A 19,820-nucleotide genomic window follows, 5' to 3' on the forward strand; every position below is an offset into this window, starting at 1 on the left:
CTTACCACTCTCAAGCCAGCCTTTGGAAGAAAGACTGTATCTTTTAGTCTCGTCTGCTCCAATACAGTTTTTTCTGAAGTGAGGTGCTTGTCGGACACTTCCTATTTTTTAAATTGTTTGTACTTTTTATACATTCTTACAGTCGTGGGTTAAATTTCTCGTTATTTAGCGCCACGTGCTGATTGAGGCCAACACTAATAGATTGGTTGAACAAAAGGAAATAAACATTGTCAATAATTTCCTTTTAAAATGTTTTGGATATACGACCACTCAAAGAGATGTTCTATGAAAGCTTGTGCATGTAATGTTTTGAATCGTTTGTGAGTGAACTATTTTTGAAAGAAGTTTTGTTCACGGAATTATGTGACGACTAGAAGTCAGGAGGGCGATCGCTTTGTCGCTATTGAAAAATGTGTATGTGTCACGAGTAAGTGTCATGTAGACACCCGTTCGTGACATTCCTCTTAGCGTAGTATTGTGCTAAATAAATTGCTGGATTTCTTTTATAAAACCACTGTCGTCAGTTTAACATGGCCATGATTAGGGCTGGTGTTATCTCCCTTCATTGTCTTCACTGTCTTTACATTCTCACTTTTTTCATTTGCATTTCTCTCTCTCTCTCCTCTCTCTCTCTTTCATTTTTCTTAGTTTCGCATGTAACGAGATCGCGCGCAGCAAAGTCGTGGGCGTTGTTACATCGACATCAAGTGACGTAGACGATATGGATGTACAGTCGGTCCTTGCTCGACATTAAAACCTTCCCCAACAACAAATGATTTCTACGAGGGGAAGCAGGTCAGGCATTCCATCATTCTAACCTCTACAGAAATCGTTTGGCACAGCAGACATTTATTTCGTATCGTTCATAAAGAAAAAAGTACTAAAGCAATGTACGTGTTTATTACTGTTATTATTATGGAAGATATTACAAACACTGATACACAGAAAGGACAATAAATGCAAAAAAGTCATCTTCCCGGGAGACAACGAGGGGCGGGGGGATGATGACAATGATGATGGATATCGATGATTGATTATGATGATGATTGATTGTTGATGAGAAGGAGGAGGAGGAGGAAACGTTACATTGGGCGTCAAGATATATATTTACGAACACGCAAAATGTGAGGCGTAGTAAGTATTGTGCATCTCCAAAACACGGAGAGATGCAGAGGTACAGCTGTATCAACAATAAACAAATATATTTCTTAGCTGCTGTGACTGAAACTCTACATGCTATGACAAGAGTTCTATTTTCAGAACTGTTCGCACAGTGTGTCACTTATAAAACAAGACAGGCGAGTGATGAGAGGAACCACAAAGTCTGCAACATGAGCCGTCAACAAAATGATATTAATTAAAAAACAACTTCCTCATTGAGTGAAGGATTTTTGACTTGATAAGAACTGAATCAATCACTGAATAAAACTCTTTGGGAATTTCTTCTGTGCATTGATTCGAAGCAAACTTATTTTATGCTTGAAACAATTGGCTTAGAAACAAAAAGTAAGTAGGAAGTGACGCAGCACAAGATGGCGTTCTTCTGTTTCCTGCCAGCGAGTCCCGTCAGGCATCTGTCAGGCTCGTCTTACCTCCAGCGCTGTCGTACTCCGTCATTCGGCTTCTTCTGAAACTGACAAAGCAACATTGCTTTTCTCGCACGTGTTTTCTGTCTGATCGTCAGCAAGTCAACCTTAGATAACAGAAAACTTGATGATGGACACTTGTACGCCGAGACAGAGGGATAAAATAATTGATGAAGGAGAGAGCGACAGAAGGAAGAGAGCAGACAGGTAAAAATAAATAAATAAACCTCAGCAAAAATTTGAAGCCATCCAATTCAGATCCAGGTGTCAATCTCATGCGAGCTGAATGCGCATGCGCTTGCACAACAGATTGATCTCACTTCCCTAAACTTTTTAATTTTAATTCACAACCGGAAATGAAAGTGTAGATAAAAGTACTGCAGATCTACAAAAGAAATAACTTGGAATCCTAGGATTATCATTAATAGATAAATTGAAAAGTTAAATAGTTTGGAAAGAAAATAAATAATTTTTCCATCGAAAGAAAATGGCCGAGAAGAATGAGCCAGTCAGAACGTGCTGAGCACTACTTTTGAGAACAAATTAAGCCGAGAGATGCGAAGTGCTAATAAAACCCAGTAAGCACATTTCTCTACAAAACCACGTGACCAGGAGCTTACTTCCTGTGTCGACAGACGCATATAAGGTTCGAGTCATGGTCAGATTTGAATGCCGGAGTTTGCAGATGATGCTTCGAGGTTAGAGGTCAAAATATCTTTGACGCATTTCGATCTTGGAATTCCTGTGAGATATTTAAACACCTTCTGCCCACTTCCAGCTCAAGAACATTTGGCCAGCATAACCGAGCTCTTTCAGTGCTATTGATGCCATAATGGCTGGCAATGGTTGGCAATAGCTGGCAATGGGTAGTAAGATTGAATTGTGTAAATTCCTAATGCACCTCAATTGCATAGACAAAGTTGAACTCAGGAATTGATAAAAAGAAATCAGAAGTAAATTTTATAACACAAATTATAAATAAGAAATCCATGCACACACCATAATTTCAGACAGCTATTTTAAGTCGGGCTTCAATGATGACTCACTAACACGGATGGATGGAGAGAGAAATCTTGCTTGTTTGAGTAATCACAGTCTGAAACTGTTCAAGTAAATGTTGTCTGAAGCGGTTTTTAAATAATTACACTCTGAAACAGTTTTTTATGTAATTATAGTCTGAAGCAGTTTTTAATGGCAGCTTCAGACAGTTTTCCATCTTGGAGGAGATGTCAACATAAGAATAGCTTTCTGTTCTGTTTATACCCTGATCTGTTTTCCAAACAAGCTTATTTTTATACGGAACCCCACCACACACCCACTTCCCTTCATCCCTACTTACGAGACGTACTTACATTTGGCATGGATCCAGATGGAGGATCAAAGCTCCGGAGCTCACCAAAAAGGTGCATTCTTTATTTTTAAAAAGTCGACATCGCTAGGTTAAAGGGAAAAGCAAGTCAAATGATAATGGACTTAAACAGGAGGTACTGGCGTTCAGTCCAGCAAAATTTCGAGTAGCAAAAGGATGATGTCCAATACACAGGTCTGAGGCTCAAGTAGGTTGCTTGTCACAGAGCAACATGTCAACCTCAACATGTGAGAGCTGACAGTCAGTCGCCTGATGGGCAGAGGAGGGACATGGGTTGTCCAATCACTGCCCCCCTGGATTTGGAGATTGGGAAATGACGAAAGAGCACAGTGGAGAAAAGTTGAGCAAACCGGAGAATGCTGGCGTGAAAGAGGATGATGTCACAAACAGTAACAGCATACTGTGACACACAGCCACATAGAGAATATTGGTGTGACAGATAATGTTGCAGAAGCCATAGTTTCAATGTAGCTACATGCTTCAATATGGCAATCATCGTGGAACAAGTTTTCGGACCAACGATCTCTGTGTGGGAAACAGGAATCCATGGCACGACTGAATAAAGACTGAGCTGCACTCAGGCCGCTTGCACTGGCAGCAGAGGTTGTGCCGATCCCCCACAATACCCTTCGCCTCTTCTCTTCGTCACACCCCACCTCAAGCTGTATTACAGATAGGACTCAGTCAGCACAAAGTTGTTTACATTTCTTGCAAGATTTGCTTTTCCGCAGTTTTCGCGGCTTCCGTGTTTGTGACAGATGACTGAGGACAACTGCAGGTCGCTGGCATCGACAGACTGTTAACAACATCGCGACATCGCGTGACACTTCTCGGAGCAAAACACAGCTGACACTCGCTCAGCCTCGCTCCAGACGATTTGACTAACGGTCCGCCTACGTCACGGATTACAGTCAATTTGTCTTCTCTGTCCAAAGAGTTTGTAAACACCACGGCCTTCATGAATGGACTCCAGGCTGCATTCGTAAGTAAGCGATCGTTTCGCAACCTGAAATAATTCAGAATGATTGCACACACAATTGAAGACCAGTGTAATATCAGTCTTTCCTCTTAAAATAAAACAGTTTCTGGCTGTGTTTGGTTTCACTAGAGTCCAGCTGAATATTTAAACTTGTAAAGAGAATTTTTGTGATGTTATTCTTGACCACAGTAAAAAGGTCAGGGTAGTTAACAACAGGTTTAAAAAATATTGTGGTTCTCAAAAACTTAACTACTGTATTAACACATAGTGTGTTCTTTACTAAATGTATTCCATTTGTTAAAATTTAATGATTTTCAATAACTAAAACATACACATTCTCAGCAACTGAAACTGCTAATGTTTAAATACAAAGGACCGGAATAGTTTAAACTGTTATTTATTCCACAAATAAAAATAAACCACTTTCTGATTCAGTGCGCAAGACAGCCTGCTCAATATTTTCGCAGACATAAAACGTAACTGAGAGAGCGAATCTGCCAGCCAACCAGCCAACCAGCCCACCAACCAGCCCACCAGCCAGCACACTTGCCAGCACACCAGTCAGACAACCAGTCAACATACTGCTACAGGGTTTACTAGAGTGTCGACCAGAGTGTCGACAAAAGTCTCACCTTCAAACGAGAGTTTGTGAGACTCTTTCTGAAAGTTTCTTGACGTGTTCTGACAATTTTGTAAATCTTAAAATAAATTGAATAAATTCATTAGTGCTGTAAGTCTGCTAATATGCAATGTGTTTGTTTATGGGTAATGGACAATGTTATGTTCTACGTTGTATACACACTTATCAACTAGTGATTAACAGTTACACCTAGAACACGAGCAGCACGTGCTACAGAAAGTAGGACCAGTGAGGACAGAGACCTTCTAGTTGTTAGCGACTCTACCATCGTCTGTAAACACCAAGAAACAAAACAGTCACACACCTATACTCGCCATGTACCTTCTCTTGCCGGACACCACCTCTCAAGACCTCATTGCTGGGAGTTAAAAGACACTAAGTTTTGTTTAGTGTTAGGTTAGTAATTAGTTCTGCCACTACACTATGTCACATGACACATAACGACATTATGACACTGTGTCTATCATCTTATGTACAGGGTCGGAGGTTAGGTGTTTCACAGAAAGGATTTATTACTTTGCTGACTACTGTCGACATGGAGTAAACAAAGCACTCTTGCGGTAATCCAGTTTTCTTCTGTGGAGTAAATAAAGCTTTCACAAATGTTAGGTGTGAGGATCTAATGTTAAAGGTTTAATGTATAACAGTTTCTTATTTACATAAGTGGTTGGGTAGGTACGATAGTTTTTAATTTTACAGGCATTTAATAAATGTTGTGTTGTTCTGTAAAGTCAGTATTTACTGTCTGTGTATGGTAGGCAGTTTCCTAATGTTAAATAGTATTTCAAACCTTCAAGGGAAGCAAAACGGATCTTTCTTTCCATAAGTATATATATATATATTCCCCATAAAATCAGAGATATTTCCTTAAGTGAGATACGTACAAGTCTGTATAATAGCACGATAATCAGTGAGATGACTGGATTGCCTTGGTTCTTTCAACTATTCTGTTTACAAAAACTGTTACAGATTAATCTTTTGTTGAGAGAGAGAGAGTTTTTAAAAGGATTGGGAGAGTCCAGGTTTGAGTTACTTAAAATGTTAGTTGTTAGGTGTTGCAGTGTGTACAAGAATGCAAAGAAGTTGATTCCTCCATTCAAAGGGCAGACCACCAAAGCTTGAGCGAAAATATGAAAACAATAAAAGAAGGAAGAACGTCTTACATAAAACTGAAGGAAAATGCTCTCTCTGCCTGCAATAGAGTAAAAGACAAACTAAATGGCCAAGCATCACACCGGGACTACTTATCGTCTGAGACGAACAGACAGGTAGGTAAGTACAGGTAAGCCAAACAGGTAGACCAAACAGAATAAGTAGATAAAGGTCAGAGGTTTAGTAGCCGCGCTACCTGCGTGCATAAGGACAAGGGCGAGTCGTGGACAGGAGGGATAACTCAAACCAACCTTACCGGAAATGACCTCAGGACATGCGCACAGATCACTACCGAGTTCAGGACATAGAGCTCACGCTACAGGTGGAGTGGAGGTGAGAGAAGAAAACACAGGAAGACAATTCAGGTGTACTTGCAAAATAAAAGTGTTAGTAAGTAACGACACTCAAGAGAGGACATTTCAGTAAATCTCAAGCAGTCATGTTGTCTGCAAACTGCAACACAAACACAAGAGGCTGCCATTCCCTTCCCGTGGTGCCAAGGCTGCTGATATCACAAAGAAATGTTTCGCACAGCAAACAAAACAATATTTTCCCGCATGAGTGCATTCAGTGAGTCCGCAATCATCCAGCTACAAATACATTACAAACTCACTTTATGTATAGTATGAGGTCATCTTGAAAACAAAAATGATGAAAAAGTAAGTTAGTCAACGTAAAAAAGGATGTCGGCATATTCCAGTCATTTAATGTGACTTAGATGAAAAGAACAAAATGAAGAGTGAACGCAAGGAGAGAAAGAGCAAGCAAGCGACAACAAACAAACAAGTGAGCTAGCCTGGTACAAAGACACAACATCAAGTAGAAGTCTCGCACGAGGGGCAGACAAGTACCTTTTGACAGACATCGGCTCCATTTCGTCTGTGGAACAAAAAGAAGAAAAAAGCTTTGTTAAATGTAAATGTACGAGAATTCCGCCACTAAAAAAGCACTTCACCCTAAAAATCAAGGAGAAAATGAAAGAATGCAAGTGAATGTGTTTGTGCGAGCCAAAGCATGAAGTCATCGGTTTGAATGCTTTCCGCAGCTTTAACGGGAACAAGAAAGGGAAACAAATTTGTACCTGTGATAACATCAGGAAATGTCTACCTGTGATAATAACAACAAGAACAAGTTGTTCGGTGGCACAGCTACGGAAGAAATCATTTTATATTTTGTTTATTTGTTTTTTGTTTTGTTTTTTTTGTTTTGTTTTTGTTTTTCGTTTTTGTTTTTGTTTGTTGTTTTTTTTCGTCTGGGTTGCACTAATGGTTAGAGCAGCAGTGTCCGAACCCAAGACGCGCGAACTGGGCGGTTCGATTCCCGTGTGGCCCAGCGACCTCCTAGTAGACCCAGCATTTACTGACTCCGAGAAGAGTGATTAACAGTCTTCTTAACTGGGCAAATGTCATCAAATGTTGCCCAAGCTTGGCATAGCTAGAAGGTCACGTGAAGCCAATGACTTAGAGGTAAAAGTTCGAGACATGGAGACTTTTGGTCCACATGATAATTTAAAACTTATCTGCCAATACTTTGCTAATAGGACTTCAGGGTACCTCGTCAGGTGATGCTTTGGCACTTTGCCCAGTTAACAACGGTCTTTATATTTGTTCTCCTGTACATTTGTCTTTGTCCTTTAGTCATTATGTGTTACAATTGGCTTTGTGTGCGAGAGCTTGTGCAGGATACAGGATACAGGATACATACGGTTATTGGACCTTGCACCTTTGTCTGTCGCTGCACAGATCTTGAGCCAGCAGTGACACACTGAGCGGAACTCATTGCGGAACTTCACTGCAAATAACAAACATCGCAATTCACATGCTAAACAAAGATGCAAGTCAGATCACATGACTTTACCATCCTGTCAAAAAGTCGAGACGACCAATATTATAAAATTTGTTTTAATGTCCATTCACCGGTCTTTATAATGCTTAATCCAGATAAAAGAATGAATAAACTTATTATATATCATAGTTTGTGAGTATTACGCACTCAACTAGATATTTTTGCACGACAGACTTTCAAAAATAAATGTTTGCCCAAAAGGATTAAAGCCAAAACGTTGGAGAGTGGCCAACCTGCTCAAGCTAAGACGCAAGTTCAGAAAGTCCAGGGGCTGTGTTCATGAAGCAAGGGTAAGTCGGTATACGGGGACAAATGAAGACATCAAGGAAAAACTTCTTGTCTCCGTTGTCACCATGCACCACCCAGACCCTGTAGAGATTGCTTTATGACAGGACCACTGGTCTACGGTACATGGGTCAGACATCCGGGGACTTTGGCTGCAGCTTGATAACTACGGACGCAAGACGCTTGCCCTCGATTTGCCCGGGATATACCTTCACCTCATGAATACAGCCCCTGATGCACAAACCTGACATGAAGTTGTAGATAATAGGATTGATGCAGCTGTTTATGACCAGAAGAAGAAGAGCACCCAGAGTGATTCCAGAGATGATATGGTCATCCATGTAGGACAGGGTCTCGGGCGCCGACAGCCTGCAAGTGGAGAGGAGGACAAAAATTGGCTGAGAACCGTTGGCACAACCCTCTTCCTCCATTATTGCATCCAAACACGCGCAGGACAAGAAAAAACCGAGGCACGCGCTTAACAACTTTGTTTTGCTTTGGCCGAGCTTCGAGCAAAGACCTGCCTGTCATCTCCATTAGCTCCTGTCGCTTTTGCAGATGCCTCGGCGCTACCTGCTTTCCTGGGGAGCGGGGAAGAAGTAAAATTCATCGTAAACTGATTTTTGTTTCTTTGGCTGAAGAGTCAAGTTCCTGATGTGTGATTCTCATCTTTTCAAAACCAACTCAAGGTCTGTAACTTGCCATAGGCCAAAGTTAGTCTAGTCTGATGTAGTAATTAAGTCTACTCTAATGTAGTAATTTAGTCTAGTGTGGTATTCAGATTATTTTCTCAGTCAGGCATTGACACGTTAGTGTTACACCAGATGTTTAACATTTCACTGATATATGCACAGACCGATCCTGTGTTTCTATAGTGTCAGAATAATGTTAGTAAATTTTATAGAGAGAGAAAGAATGATTTTACATTGTATTTATACGTAACTGGCACTGTTCTTGATACACATGATGATGATGGATGGATGAGGATGAGGATTGATAATTGATGATTGAAGATTGATTATTGATACAATACTCTTTCAAAACTCTTTCTATGTTTACTCATACAGACAGGTGCTGACCTGATCATGTTCCAGATGTAAACAGGCAGGAACAGGATGACAAAGGCGATGACGACGATGATGAGCATCTTGGCCGTCCTGCGTCTCACCTTCAGCTGCGTCATCATAGCCTTGGAGTCGCTTTCTGACAAACACAAACACAAACACACACACAAACACAAACACATTAACTTGTAGTTCACCATGTCATGCCAGCAGCTAATGCTTGCTGCTAAGAAAAAAAAGCCTGTTGTTGTTGTTGTTGTTGTTGTTGTTGTTGTTGTTGTGTTGTTGCTGTTGTTGTTCTCGGGGTAAAGAATTTTCAGAAAAAATTTATCCAAAACACTAGCAAAAAACATTTTTAGCAAATGACACATTTATGAAAATTTTAATTCAGTTTAATTAAATGGTGCAAAGATTCATCAGAAAGTCATAAAGAATACAGAGACTAGCTGCGGATGTCAAGATTGTGTAAACTTTTAACATTACCTAAACTAATGTATGCTTTAAAAAATCGTTGGAACTATTACAACAAACCAATTGTAGGCGAGTGTTAATATTTATAGAGGCAGGCATTTCTAATCGAAAATATTCATGTAGTTTTTTCCCCAGTAATTTGAACTAGTATTTTATCTGTCTTGTCTGTTAACTTTGCTCTGACTCCACTGAGGTCCATCTGCACTGCTTGTATCTCCTCACAATAATCACAAAGACCTCACTGGGACAACAGACTTTTAATCGGCTTCTCTGTACCGACCGTTCTGAAGAAATGTAAAATGGTTTCTGATTGGTTCCTTTGTTATTAGCACTACTCAATCTACATTTAGATGCTGAGAAATGAATTTTTAGTGCTTGCTATTTTTCACGAGAAGTACGATCAATTTGGAGTCCAGGCAATCAGAGATAATTTAGCATGCAGGACAAAGATTGTTATTTTGAAACTGGTTAGAGGTCTAACGATTGGTCAACCAACAATGATGCATGCGCTGTACAGTTCATGAGACCGTTGGACTCTCATCCAGAGGACCAGGCCTGCAGAAAACGAGCAAAATTGCGGGCAAGGCAGAACTCAGAATTACATAGTGGAGATAGGGCTGTAAGTAGTGAGTCCCGCTCACCCATCAGAATTCCAGCCTTTGACGACCACAGCTTGATGGCGATGGCGGTGTAGGTGTAGCCCATGACGACGATGGGCATGGCGTAGAAGACGACGCACAGGAAGATCTCGTAGTCCATCGCCATGGCCTGCAGTCCGGGGCCGGGGGCGCAGGCGGTCAGCAGGATGGTGAGGTTGGCGGGCACCAGACTGTCCTCCACCGTGTCGATGATAAACATCTTGGGCACCGCAGTCACGTGGGCGGCGATCCAGATAAACACCAGACACAGCATCACTCGAGTCCGTGTCTGCTTGAAGGTCAAAGGTCGACAGATGGCGAACCAGCGCTCGACTGAGATGGCGGTGAGAGTCAAGATTGAGACGATGATAAACACCACCTGGGAGAGGGCGAAAAGACAGGCTTAGTCTTCTTTATTGAAGAATAAATATTAATTATTGGAACATAGAGAGCGATATTAATGTTTCTGGTATCGGCGTAAGATTTTTCCAGATTTCACAAGGATTTGAAACAACAAAGTTTGTTGCTGTGACTACTAAAGAAAACATTTTGGTACTCATATTATTTGCTTGCTTTAATTCTGCCACAAAACAGGTGTGAGGAGCTCATTACAACAAAATATTTCTCTTTCCCGACTGCTCCCAGTTGAAAAAATAATTATCAATAGAAGACGGTGTGTCCTCGTCATGATGAGCAGGAGATGTATCGGATATGTCAATGTGATTATTAAAGAGGGTGAGTGCTGAAAGTGATGGAGGGGAAAGGAAGACACGAGTACAAGTGACAGTAAATTGTTACTGGAGTATGTCTGATAAATTATGAGCGGCGTACGTGTGATAGCCAATGGCCAACGTAGTTACGACACAGGAAGCCTGACATCAGCGACACTCATCATTCACGCATGACAGGAAGAACATCCAGGCACTAACAGCACTCTGTCGTCACTTCCTGTTCCACTCCCCCCAGCCCTGTCTCTCATCTTCTGTCTCTCCATGTTCACCCTTCTCCTCCTCAACCCCCACTCCCAACACCCCCATCACCCTCTCTCTCTCTTTGCGCGTGAGGAAATGTGGAGGGGCGTGGCGAGCTGGCGGTCATCACGTGTTGACTGAGTAGAACTCACGCAAGCATATCGTTTGCAAGGATTTTCTTCGCAATTATTTGCTTTTCTGATAAAGTCTCGTGACGCACTTGGCTTGTCATTGTTTTTTCCTCTCTCGTTCATCAAATCTCTATCAACTGCTCTCACCCCCATCCACACACACACACCCCTCCTCAGCTCTCGTGCTTTCTTCTCGTTCCTCACAACCCAGCTCACCTCCAGCTTCAGGGACAACAAGTGTGATGTGTTTTTGTTGAAGACTTACTTATTGCAAACATCTCAAAACTAACTCTCAGGACAAAAACTCACGAGCGCGACTCACCGAGAGTTTTTGTGCGTTTAGCTGCATCCACAAGTACAAGACGTGATGCTGGCACCACTGCGCATGCGTCCCGACTCGTCTGCTGCTGAGGTTGGAGCCTGGTTACGGTGGAGTGAAAACTTCATCAACATACCAGGCCCATCTCCATCCCCATCCCCGACTTTATTTCTCTCTTCCTGCCCCAAGGGGAGGGGCGGCAAATCCTTTTTCTCTCTGAACTCTGAACATAAATCTGCCTAAAGTGTTTTGATGGCGACCTGCTGGGTGTCCACACTGTCACGTGGGTGAGCGAGGTTCTGGTGCCATGGTGAGGTGCTCAGGTGAAAATTGATGCATTGTCACAAGACTAGCAAGTCACCAATGCTATCCTCAGCTACACATATTGGCTATCATACACAAGTCTCTCATAGCTCTAAAGTGTTCTCGGGACGCTAGCTCGAAGACTGCTTCCTGAGAAAGAAAATAATTCAAACTTTCAAAGACGAGTGACGGAGGAAATAGCTTGGAATGTCTCACGTAGAACACACTAGCAAGAAATATGTACCCATATCTTCCCCAGGGGAAGGGTCACTTAACACTCCTGCTAAGAGTGCAAGGACTTGAGCTTGGCTGGTGTGGCCAGGTCACTCGCCACACCACTCTCAGACCGTCCTTGGGGTATCATGGTCAGTGGTTTACACCCAGATGGACAGAAAAAAACTGGTTGTCTCCGTAAATAAGTCCGCTGGTCAGACCATGGAGGGCTCACTCGTCAGGCCTGAGTGCAAGTCTTGACCTCCACTGCCGGTATCCTGTTTCCCCCAACGACCAGCAACGACGAACCAGCACAACTGTCTGCTATGGAATGATCTTGAGAAATGTCTGAGCCACAAAATCCAAAGAACAGCTTTAAGTAGAGCTCAATTAAAAGAAATTTAAATAAAACCGGATGTACAACTTAAAAGAAAGACAGAAATTGCTTATGAACTATGAAGTAAACATTGACCCTGGGAAGAGGAGGGACCAGATGTTTTACCCCGAGCCACCAACTATGCAATCATCCATCTCTGTATAACGGGTGCCACGCGCAGAGAAAGAACAGCGTACCTGAGACGAGATCTGAACCCTGCACAGTCAAATGGTTTCTTTCAGTCATTGCGCCACCAAACCCATACTTCTGAGCGACATCGACATTAAAATTACTTTTTGTACAAATACATGTAGTGAGAAACCTTCATTTGTAGGCTTCAGGTGTCTAAGGTAACAACAAACGGAAGTGGGGTCAGGGCTTGAGCAGGACACCAAGGTTCCTCATGTCCGCGCACCTATGAACGGCTGTGCTGGAGCTGTTTACCACCAGCCATGATATTTATGGGAAACAAGTTTCTTTATTCTTAGACAGTTGAAAACAATCACACTATAAGAAAACTGACATGCGCAAAGAACTGTTTTGTTCTTTTTCTTGATCCTTCGATTTCAACCGTTGAAGGCGGCTGACCTTCACCTTTCATGGCGTAGGTGGCATAAAAATGTCTGTTTGTTGTCGAGTTCAAAATATGGCTTTAGATCACAGCACGACAGACTGCCAGTAATGTAAAAAGTAAAAGCAATTAGTTTGTTATCTTGTTTTAGAACACATACTTCTTGCTGCATTCTTCAAAGAAAGAGTGGAACGTCTTTTTGCTGATTGCTTCCAGACTTGATACGAACGATGCGGCGAGGAAAGGTCAGACCTGTCGAGCTTCTGCGGGTGAGAAGCAGGGTGGGGAGGGTGGGGTGTGGGTGGGTTGAGGATGGGGTGGGGTGAGGGGTGAGAAAACATGTAATGTGCATTACGTGCCGAGCCCCACACCTGATGTCGCTGTCGTACGGGAAGTGACGTCGACAACCGTCTGAGTGGACGAGGAGGCTCCTAACACTCGCAGGCCGTGTTTCCAAAAGGAAATGTCCGAGACGTTTGGTCTGCCGCCATTGCAGTCGCTGTTAGACACTCCGACCACCGCACGGTCAATGGACGGCCTTTGCCTTCATTTTTTAATGACTACTGGGGCAAGAGAGTTATCCGTCCCTGAACATATACACTGTACATTAGTTCTAAAAGAACAAATTACTTTTTCTATATATATATATCAACATACCTAAAGATAAAACGTTTTAAATCTCAAATCCTGTTAGTTGTGGATGTCACAGCTACGGTGACTGTGACGTAACATTAACGGTCGTGGCTGTGGTAGAAGTTGTAGTAGCTCCATTGGGCGTGGCTGTGGGAGGACAGGGCTACATTCTTGAGCTGATGGTCGATCATGGTGATTGTACTGATAAGCCCAGTGGATGAAAGTATTATCAGAAATAACCAGACTAAATGTAATCCTGTCTGTGTGACCGGCCACTGAGCTGTGTTCACAGACCGTGCCGCGTCCTCCCAGCTACAAAAGCATCGTTAGACAGGCATCAAAGTTTGTTTTTCTTGCTTCTGGGTGCGAAAGTTGTCTGCCCTAACAGCTGTTGGTTTGTACAGAAAATATTCGCACAGTCGCTGCCTGACTGCGAGTTGCTGTTCCTTATTTCACAGTCCGTTCCCTCGGAAGAGTTGTCCCCCTCGCCGTCTCTTCTCCTCGCTTTCGCAAAAAAAAAAAGTTCTGTGTGTGTTGCCCTTTCACAAATGGTTACTTTCCACAGTCGTTTCTCACCTCCAGTAGATTGCTCCCACGAGCGAGGGCCCAACCTCCGGCGCTGACGTCTCCACCAAACGAAATTGGAGCCTCCCGCTGACTGGCGGTCCACAGCCGCTCGGCTAAACTCTTCTGGCGCAGGAAATGTTTTAAAGAAAATATTTACCCCAAAGCGGCAGTTAGTTGAATGGAACAGTAATGCATTTTGACACCAAATAAACTCTGTGTAATCGAATTGTGGGGTTTATGTCTCCGCTTAGTTCCCAAGGAGCGCCGGACAAGTCTTCTCCTCGTCTCCATCTACAGAATCTTCCTTCACGCCCTCCTGCATCGGTCCAGAGAGAAGGGGAGGGATCGCTTTTACTGGGGCGACATCTCAGTTTAATGGAACAGTCTGGGAGCAGGTGGATGCTTTCAGACAAATAAACCTGAGTCTTTATCCCCCTCAGCAACGACCAGGGTCTCGGAGACAGAGAGGCGGCCAATACAACCACGAAGTGCGAGCATGAAACTTTTCTTTGCTCCCAGACATTTTGAAAGTTTATTGAAAGGCGACAAGAGGAACATCGTAATGGCCGACAGTTTGAGATGAGGGACACACAACAACAGAGGAGATGAAATCTGCTGATCTATCAAATTCAAGAAATGTTCTGTTTGCAGAACGGTCAGACATTTGGACTCAGAGTAAAGATGAAGTTGGAATAAAATCACCAGAAGCCTGGTTCTCCGTCAGCAGTCCCTCCTTCTGTATTGATCCTCAGTGTAGTCCTCCTCTTCTTGTGCAAGAAGTAATTTATTGTGTGTACCCAGACTTAATGGAGACCACTGCTTCCTCCGCCTCCTCCTCCTTCTGCTACTTCTTCTTCGTCTTGCTCAGTTTCGCTTACATGAGTTTGTTATCGGACATGCAATTCCTTCTGAGTCACGCAGTTTCCTGTTCAAGGTGCGCGCATGCGTGAAGCGCCGTAGTATAGGAACGTGTGTTGGGAGGGGCACACAGGTGTGCTGTGGACAGGTAACAGGGTAGCTGATAACCTACTCATCGCCATGCCAAGCATCAGACATGCTGACACTCTAATGAGCCTGACAAGTAAAGAAATAAAAGACCTGTACGTTTGGAATAACAGACCAAGAAATAATAACAGAAATAACGGATCCAATTGTCGTTAGTACAATGTGTTCAGCTCACGTTGTTCAGGCTGTACTTTCACTACCTACATCGTTCTTTGACACTTAGACATCGTACCCAGCAGGACATGAGTCAAGGTGGACATGAGGGCATCAGACCGCCACAAGGCTGACAAAAGTCGTTTTCCAAATCCTCACATACTGTATATTGTCATTTAAATACTTGTGTACAGTGAACTGCATATAACCGAGTTGCTGGATACAGAAAGCAGTTAACAGGTTTTTCTGGTGACAAAATATCACATTTTCCAGGATTGCATGAAAGATAACACACTTTTCAAGTAAATTGACAAGCTTGTCACGTGAAGGAGGGAATCTGTGGTGCCCCCGACCCCGGGTCCTTGTTCAGCTCCAGCAAGACGACCTCAAGTTTCACATTCGTGAAGAATACGCAGGGTACAGGACAAGTGCTGGAGGACAGACTCCAATCTGATTGCCAGTAAAGATTTGCATGATGCACTTTACATGTTTTCTGAACACACAGTACAACCAGGGCAATGGATCAAATAAGCCTTTCTCTCTTCTTCGTCCGCTCCTTCCCCCCACACACACACCTCTCTCCCCTCCCTCCCATCTTCTGTCCTGATGATCAAATTAGATGTCATGAAAGTGTCCACACGTCCTTCTGATAAATGTCTTGGTCAGCTTAGAGGATGATAGTCAGCCTGTGATGAAGGCAGGCTTAGAGCGATGTCACATCGGTTATGTCCTCCCTGGTCTGAACTCTCCAACAGAAATCCACCCTCGCGCTTTCCTTATAAGGACAAAAGGTGTAAAAGCCTCGAACTCTGAGTCTTTGTAATTCCTCTCGTAACATTTGATGAGGTGGCGGCACGGCGCCGTATGGTCCACCATCTTGGCTGTCAGACAAAGATGGAGTGAACCTTCCTGACAGGCGAGTCAGATCATACAGAGCAATGATGGATTTATTACCAGCTAGAGACTTCTAGGAAAACAGAATTAGAAGTTTAAAACACAAATATACACATGCGTGTCTAAATGTAATAGAAACATTGGAATAACTAATATTAAAAATACTTTGCATAATAAATAATTAAGTACAGAAGGATGCATTTTATACTGCGTTGTCCACAAATGCACTCTAGTCTGAGTGGCTTGACAAAAAGAAGTTTTAATCTCTTTGGGTTTTTTTAGAAATTATACTCAGACATTTTCGATGTTTGAGAATTATTTTTTACTGATATATTTGACTGTGTATATATTTACTGCAGGGTATGCAAGAATTGAGATGTCGATTCAGGGTCTCTAAAGCAATTAGCAGAAGTAGGTAGTTTAAAGTCTTGTGTCCTCCTGGTTTTTGTGTTGTTGAGTTGGCGTCCTATTATTAATTCACACGACATGTGGACAGCGAGATTAAAACTGTTCCCGATGGAGTTCAAAGCACTTTATTATCGGCTTTACCGCAGCCACTCGTTCTCTCTCAGACAAGAGACGCGAGCAGAATTCATCGGGTCGTCTATTGACGACTGGGAGGGTGATGGAGTGGCTCCTCCCGTTGCGTCCTCTTACCTCGAGAGCCATCATCATGCGTCGTGTGTCGCTCTGACCTCCGTGGTCCCTTCATTGGTGCACAGGTCAGCCCACACCATTAGTCAAACCTACAGGTCCCGACCCTGCCGGATGGCCGGGTAGCACAAAGGTGAGGATAGACTGCCATGGCACTGAATCATAATGAATCATGTGGCGCTCATATTCAGGGGCGATAATGACATCCTCGCGCTTTCACATTCTCTTGGGAGGAGTGGGGTACGGGGCCGCCTGGAGCACCCGATCCCTCTCCGCCCCCTCTGGCTTGTAGTACCCTCCCACCCTTGATAATCTGCTGCTAAATATATATATGTATCATTTCTGTAAAGCGCTGTGAGCAAAAGTTTTAGACAGGCGCGGTTGAGTTATCGCCGCTGCTAAACTCTTCAGACACCGCCGCCATCGGCCCAAACCGTTCGGTGACCAAAACACTTCATCATTGCTGACGTAGGCAGTGACGCTGACGCCCGCTTGGCGCACACATCTGACGTCAGTGATGTGAGGCGTGACGTGAAGCTGACGCTAACAGGAAGAGTGACGTACAGGTAACGCTGATGCATATTTGTGGCCTGCACACCCGCCGCCATCCCCCGCTGTGGTGCAGGCCTGTAGGGGGAGCTGGCGAGTGTCGGCGCACACAATTACCACGCATGGATGAACTTAATCTCCCAGTGTGCTCCACGATGATCTCTCCACGAGCCCAGCCCGTGACTGGGTAGCGTCACTCTACCCGCCTTCCTGACGTTGTTTGTTGGTACGCTCATCTCCTCTCACCCTTGGCTTAGCATGGAACCTAGCAGTCAGTGTTAAACTTGAGAATAACGACTGTGAAAATGATAAAATTATTGACTGGTATCGAAATATGTGGATGTTGTTTCTCACTACGAGTGATAGGTTATCGACCCCACCCCCACCCCATTGTTCCTCCTCTCCCATGTTTTCTTCTCTGCTGAACAGCCAGTATTTTGTGACGTATGTCCTTACCTAGCGACTGGCATGGTCGTCATCTGGTCTATTGTGAAAGTAATGTGATAAGTATATTGCTACACTAAGTATATTGCAGGTAGCTATGTGAACTGTGTGTACACACTAAGTGACGAGGTGATATTCAGGGAGGTCACTAGTAGTTGTGTGACCTTTGTCCTTGCCATTGTCTGTATGTTTGGTAAGTCGTGTAACCTGTGTCACCCATCCTGCAGTTTGCTCTCTCATCCCAGTGGGTGACCTTATGACCCCACAAAGTACAAGAACTGTATGTCTATACACCTATTATCTAACAACTACAGACGCCGGACGCCGCTGGAAGCAACACAAGGAGACGACGACGGCAAGATTACAGACATTCCAGTTGTGTGTCTGCACGCATGGCTGGTCACCGTGGAGATCATCTGTGTGTGTGTGTGTCAGTCCATTTTACATACACAATCATTTCCCGGCCCGGCAACTTGTGATGCATTGAGTTGCAGGTTCACTCCATCCCTTCATTCTGCATTCACCAGATTCAAATGTACAAGCTCTCCTCCTCTCCTTCTCTCTCTCTCGTTTCATTGCTGCTTCATTGCTTGTCCACTGAGTTCAGTACTGTAGTTACATCTACATTTACATCTATCACTGTCACACTGTTCACTCCGCACGTGAGCATCGCTACAACTGTCGGTGACATTGTGTGGGTTCACAGGTGATTACTGTGTTACACTCACTTCACCCTGACACTGCTGGCGTTCACTGTATGTTTACTGCTGCAGTCTGCGTTCACTTCAGCATGAGGAGAGCGTGCAGGTGCATGAACAGAGGCCGCCATTATATTAGTGCACGTGATTAGCCTCATAAGCACGTGACCTCTGCCCGCCGACGCCAACATAAGACAGAAGGGAGGAAGGAAGGGAGGGGATGGGCGAGCGAGTGCTGCTGCCTATCGGCATCAAAGGGACTTAACTGACGTGCGTATCGAACGCACATGCGCAGTCAGGAGGGAAGCTGGCATTAGCCGGCGTCAGACACGTGATCCATCTGACGGCCTGCGAGTCAGACGGCGTCAGACGTGCCACGAGTGCTGAGGTCGGGACTGCGAGTCTTGCACCTGGCTGTCAGAATCTTTGGCTATTATTTCTCAAAAATAACTTCTCTTATCTCTCCAGTCCACGACCTCTCTGTGATCAGAGGCATTGATGATGGAAACGATACGATCGACATGGTGGACATAACACAGACATGACAGACACGACTGACACGCCACAGACATAATAGACAGACATGATAGACAGACATGATAGACAGACAGGGTAGACACCAGACACACACAGCACTCAAAGATGTTCATGTGAACCACTTTAGCCCCTGCAACAAAAATGCTCTAATGGCAGAGAAAATTACTTAGATAAAGACAAAAAATAGAAAGCTTTATGTTATTATACTCCTCCCTCATCACTTTAACTCCTTCTCTTTCAGCTTTAACCCCGTGCTCCTCACTTTCGTTCCTTCCAACATTCTTCCATTATCAGTCCATCGTCAGGTTCGTGTTTCTCCGTCAGCTGCCTTCACACAAAACTTCGTGTGGCACTAATCACATGTGCTCTGTGGGTTTATACAGCGAGCGCCACCTCCGATTTTTAGCCAAGATAAACTACAGGAATTCATGAAGAAGACATCACTAAATCCTTTCTCCCCCAAAAGTATGTAGATATGTAAGCTTTATATATGTGTGTGTGTAGAAATATGTGTATACAATATACAATAGGCGCCATACCTGTATCACACAGTATCACTTCCCCAAGATAAACAGAAAGCTAACAGCCACGTGACCCTTGACTCATTGCCGAAGGATGAACAACAAAGGTGAGGAGTAGGACCCCATCTTGCAAAAACTAAAAAGCTGGTCCTGAAATAAGTGCGATCTCACATACCTTGCACTGCAACAACCGACAGGTTACGAAACCTCTACCAGGATATACAAGGTATACACACATATGTCAGAGTGTAT

The 19,820-nt window shown here is 43.7% G+C and overlaps 1 protein-coding gene across 3 annotated transcripts in view; it reads right to left on the bottom strand.

The window, feature by feature from the left end:
• Positions 1-881: 881 nt before the first annotated feature.
• Positions 882-19,820, bottom strand: part of LOC112574478 (orexin receptor type 2-like) — a 42,527-nt gene continuing 23,588 nt past the window's right edge. For 2 of the 3 annotated variants that reach the window (XM_025255580.1, XM_025255579.1), the window contains exons 4-9: positions 10,033-10,408; positions 8,936-9,059; positions 8,101-8,225; positions 7,431-7,517; positions 6,578-6,605; positions 882-1,633 (exon numbers count right to left, since the gene is read on the bottom strand). In XM_025255580.1, coding sequence (XP_025111365.1) covers positions 1,567-1,633; positions 6,578-6,605; positions 7,431-7,517; positions 8,101-8,225; positions 8,936-9,059; positions 10,033-10,408 — 807 coding nt within the window. In that variant the 3' untranslated portion in view covers positions 882-1,566. Of the gene's footprint in view, positions 1,634-5,737; positions 5,767-6,577; positions 6,606-7,430; positions 7,518-8,100; positions 8,226-8,935; positions 9,060-10,032; positions 10,409-19,820 lie in introns of all 3 variants that reach the window. The other variant, XM_025255582.1, reaches the window with a different exon arrangement.

Source organism: Pomacea canaliculata, linkage group LG10, assembly GCF_003073045.1.
Source record: "Pomacea canaliculata isolate SZHN2017 linkage group LG10, ASM307304v1, whole genome shotgun sequence".
Lineage (NCBI taxonomy): Eukaryota > Metazoa > Mollusca > Gastropoda > Architaenioglossa > Ampullariidae > Pomacea > Pomacea canaliculata.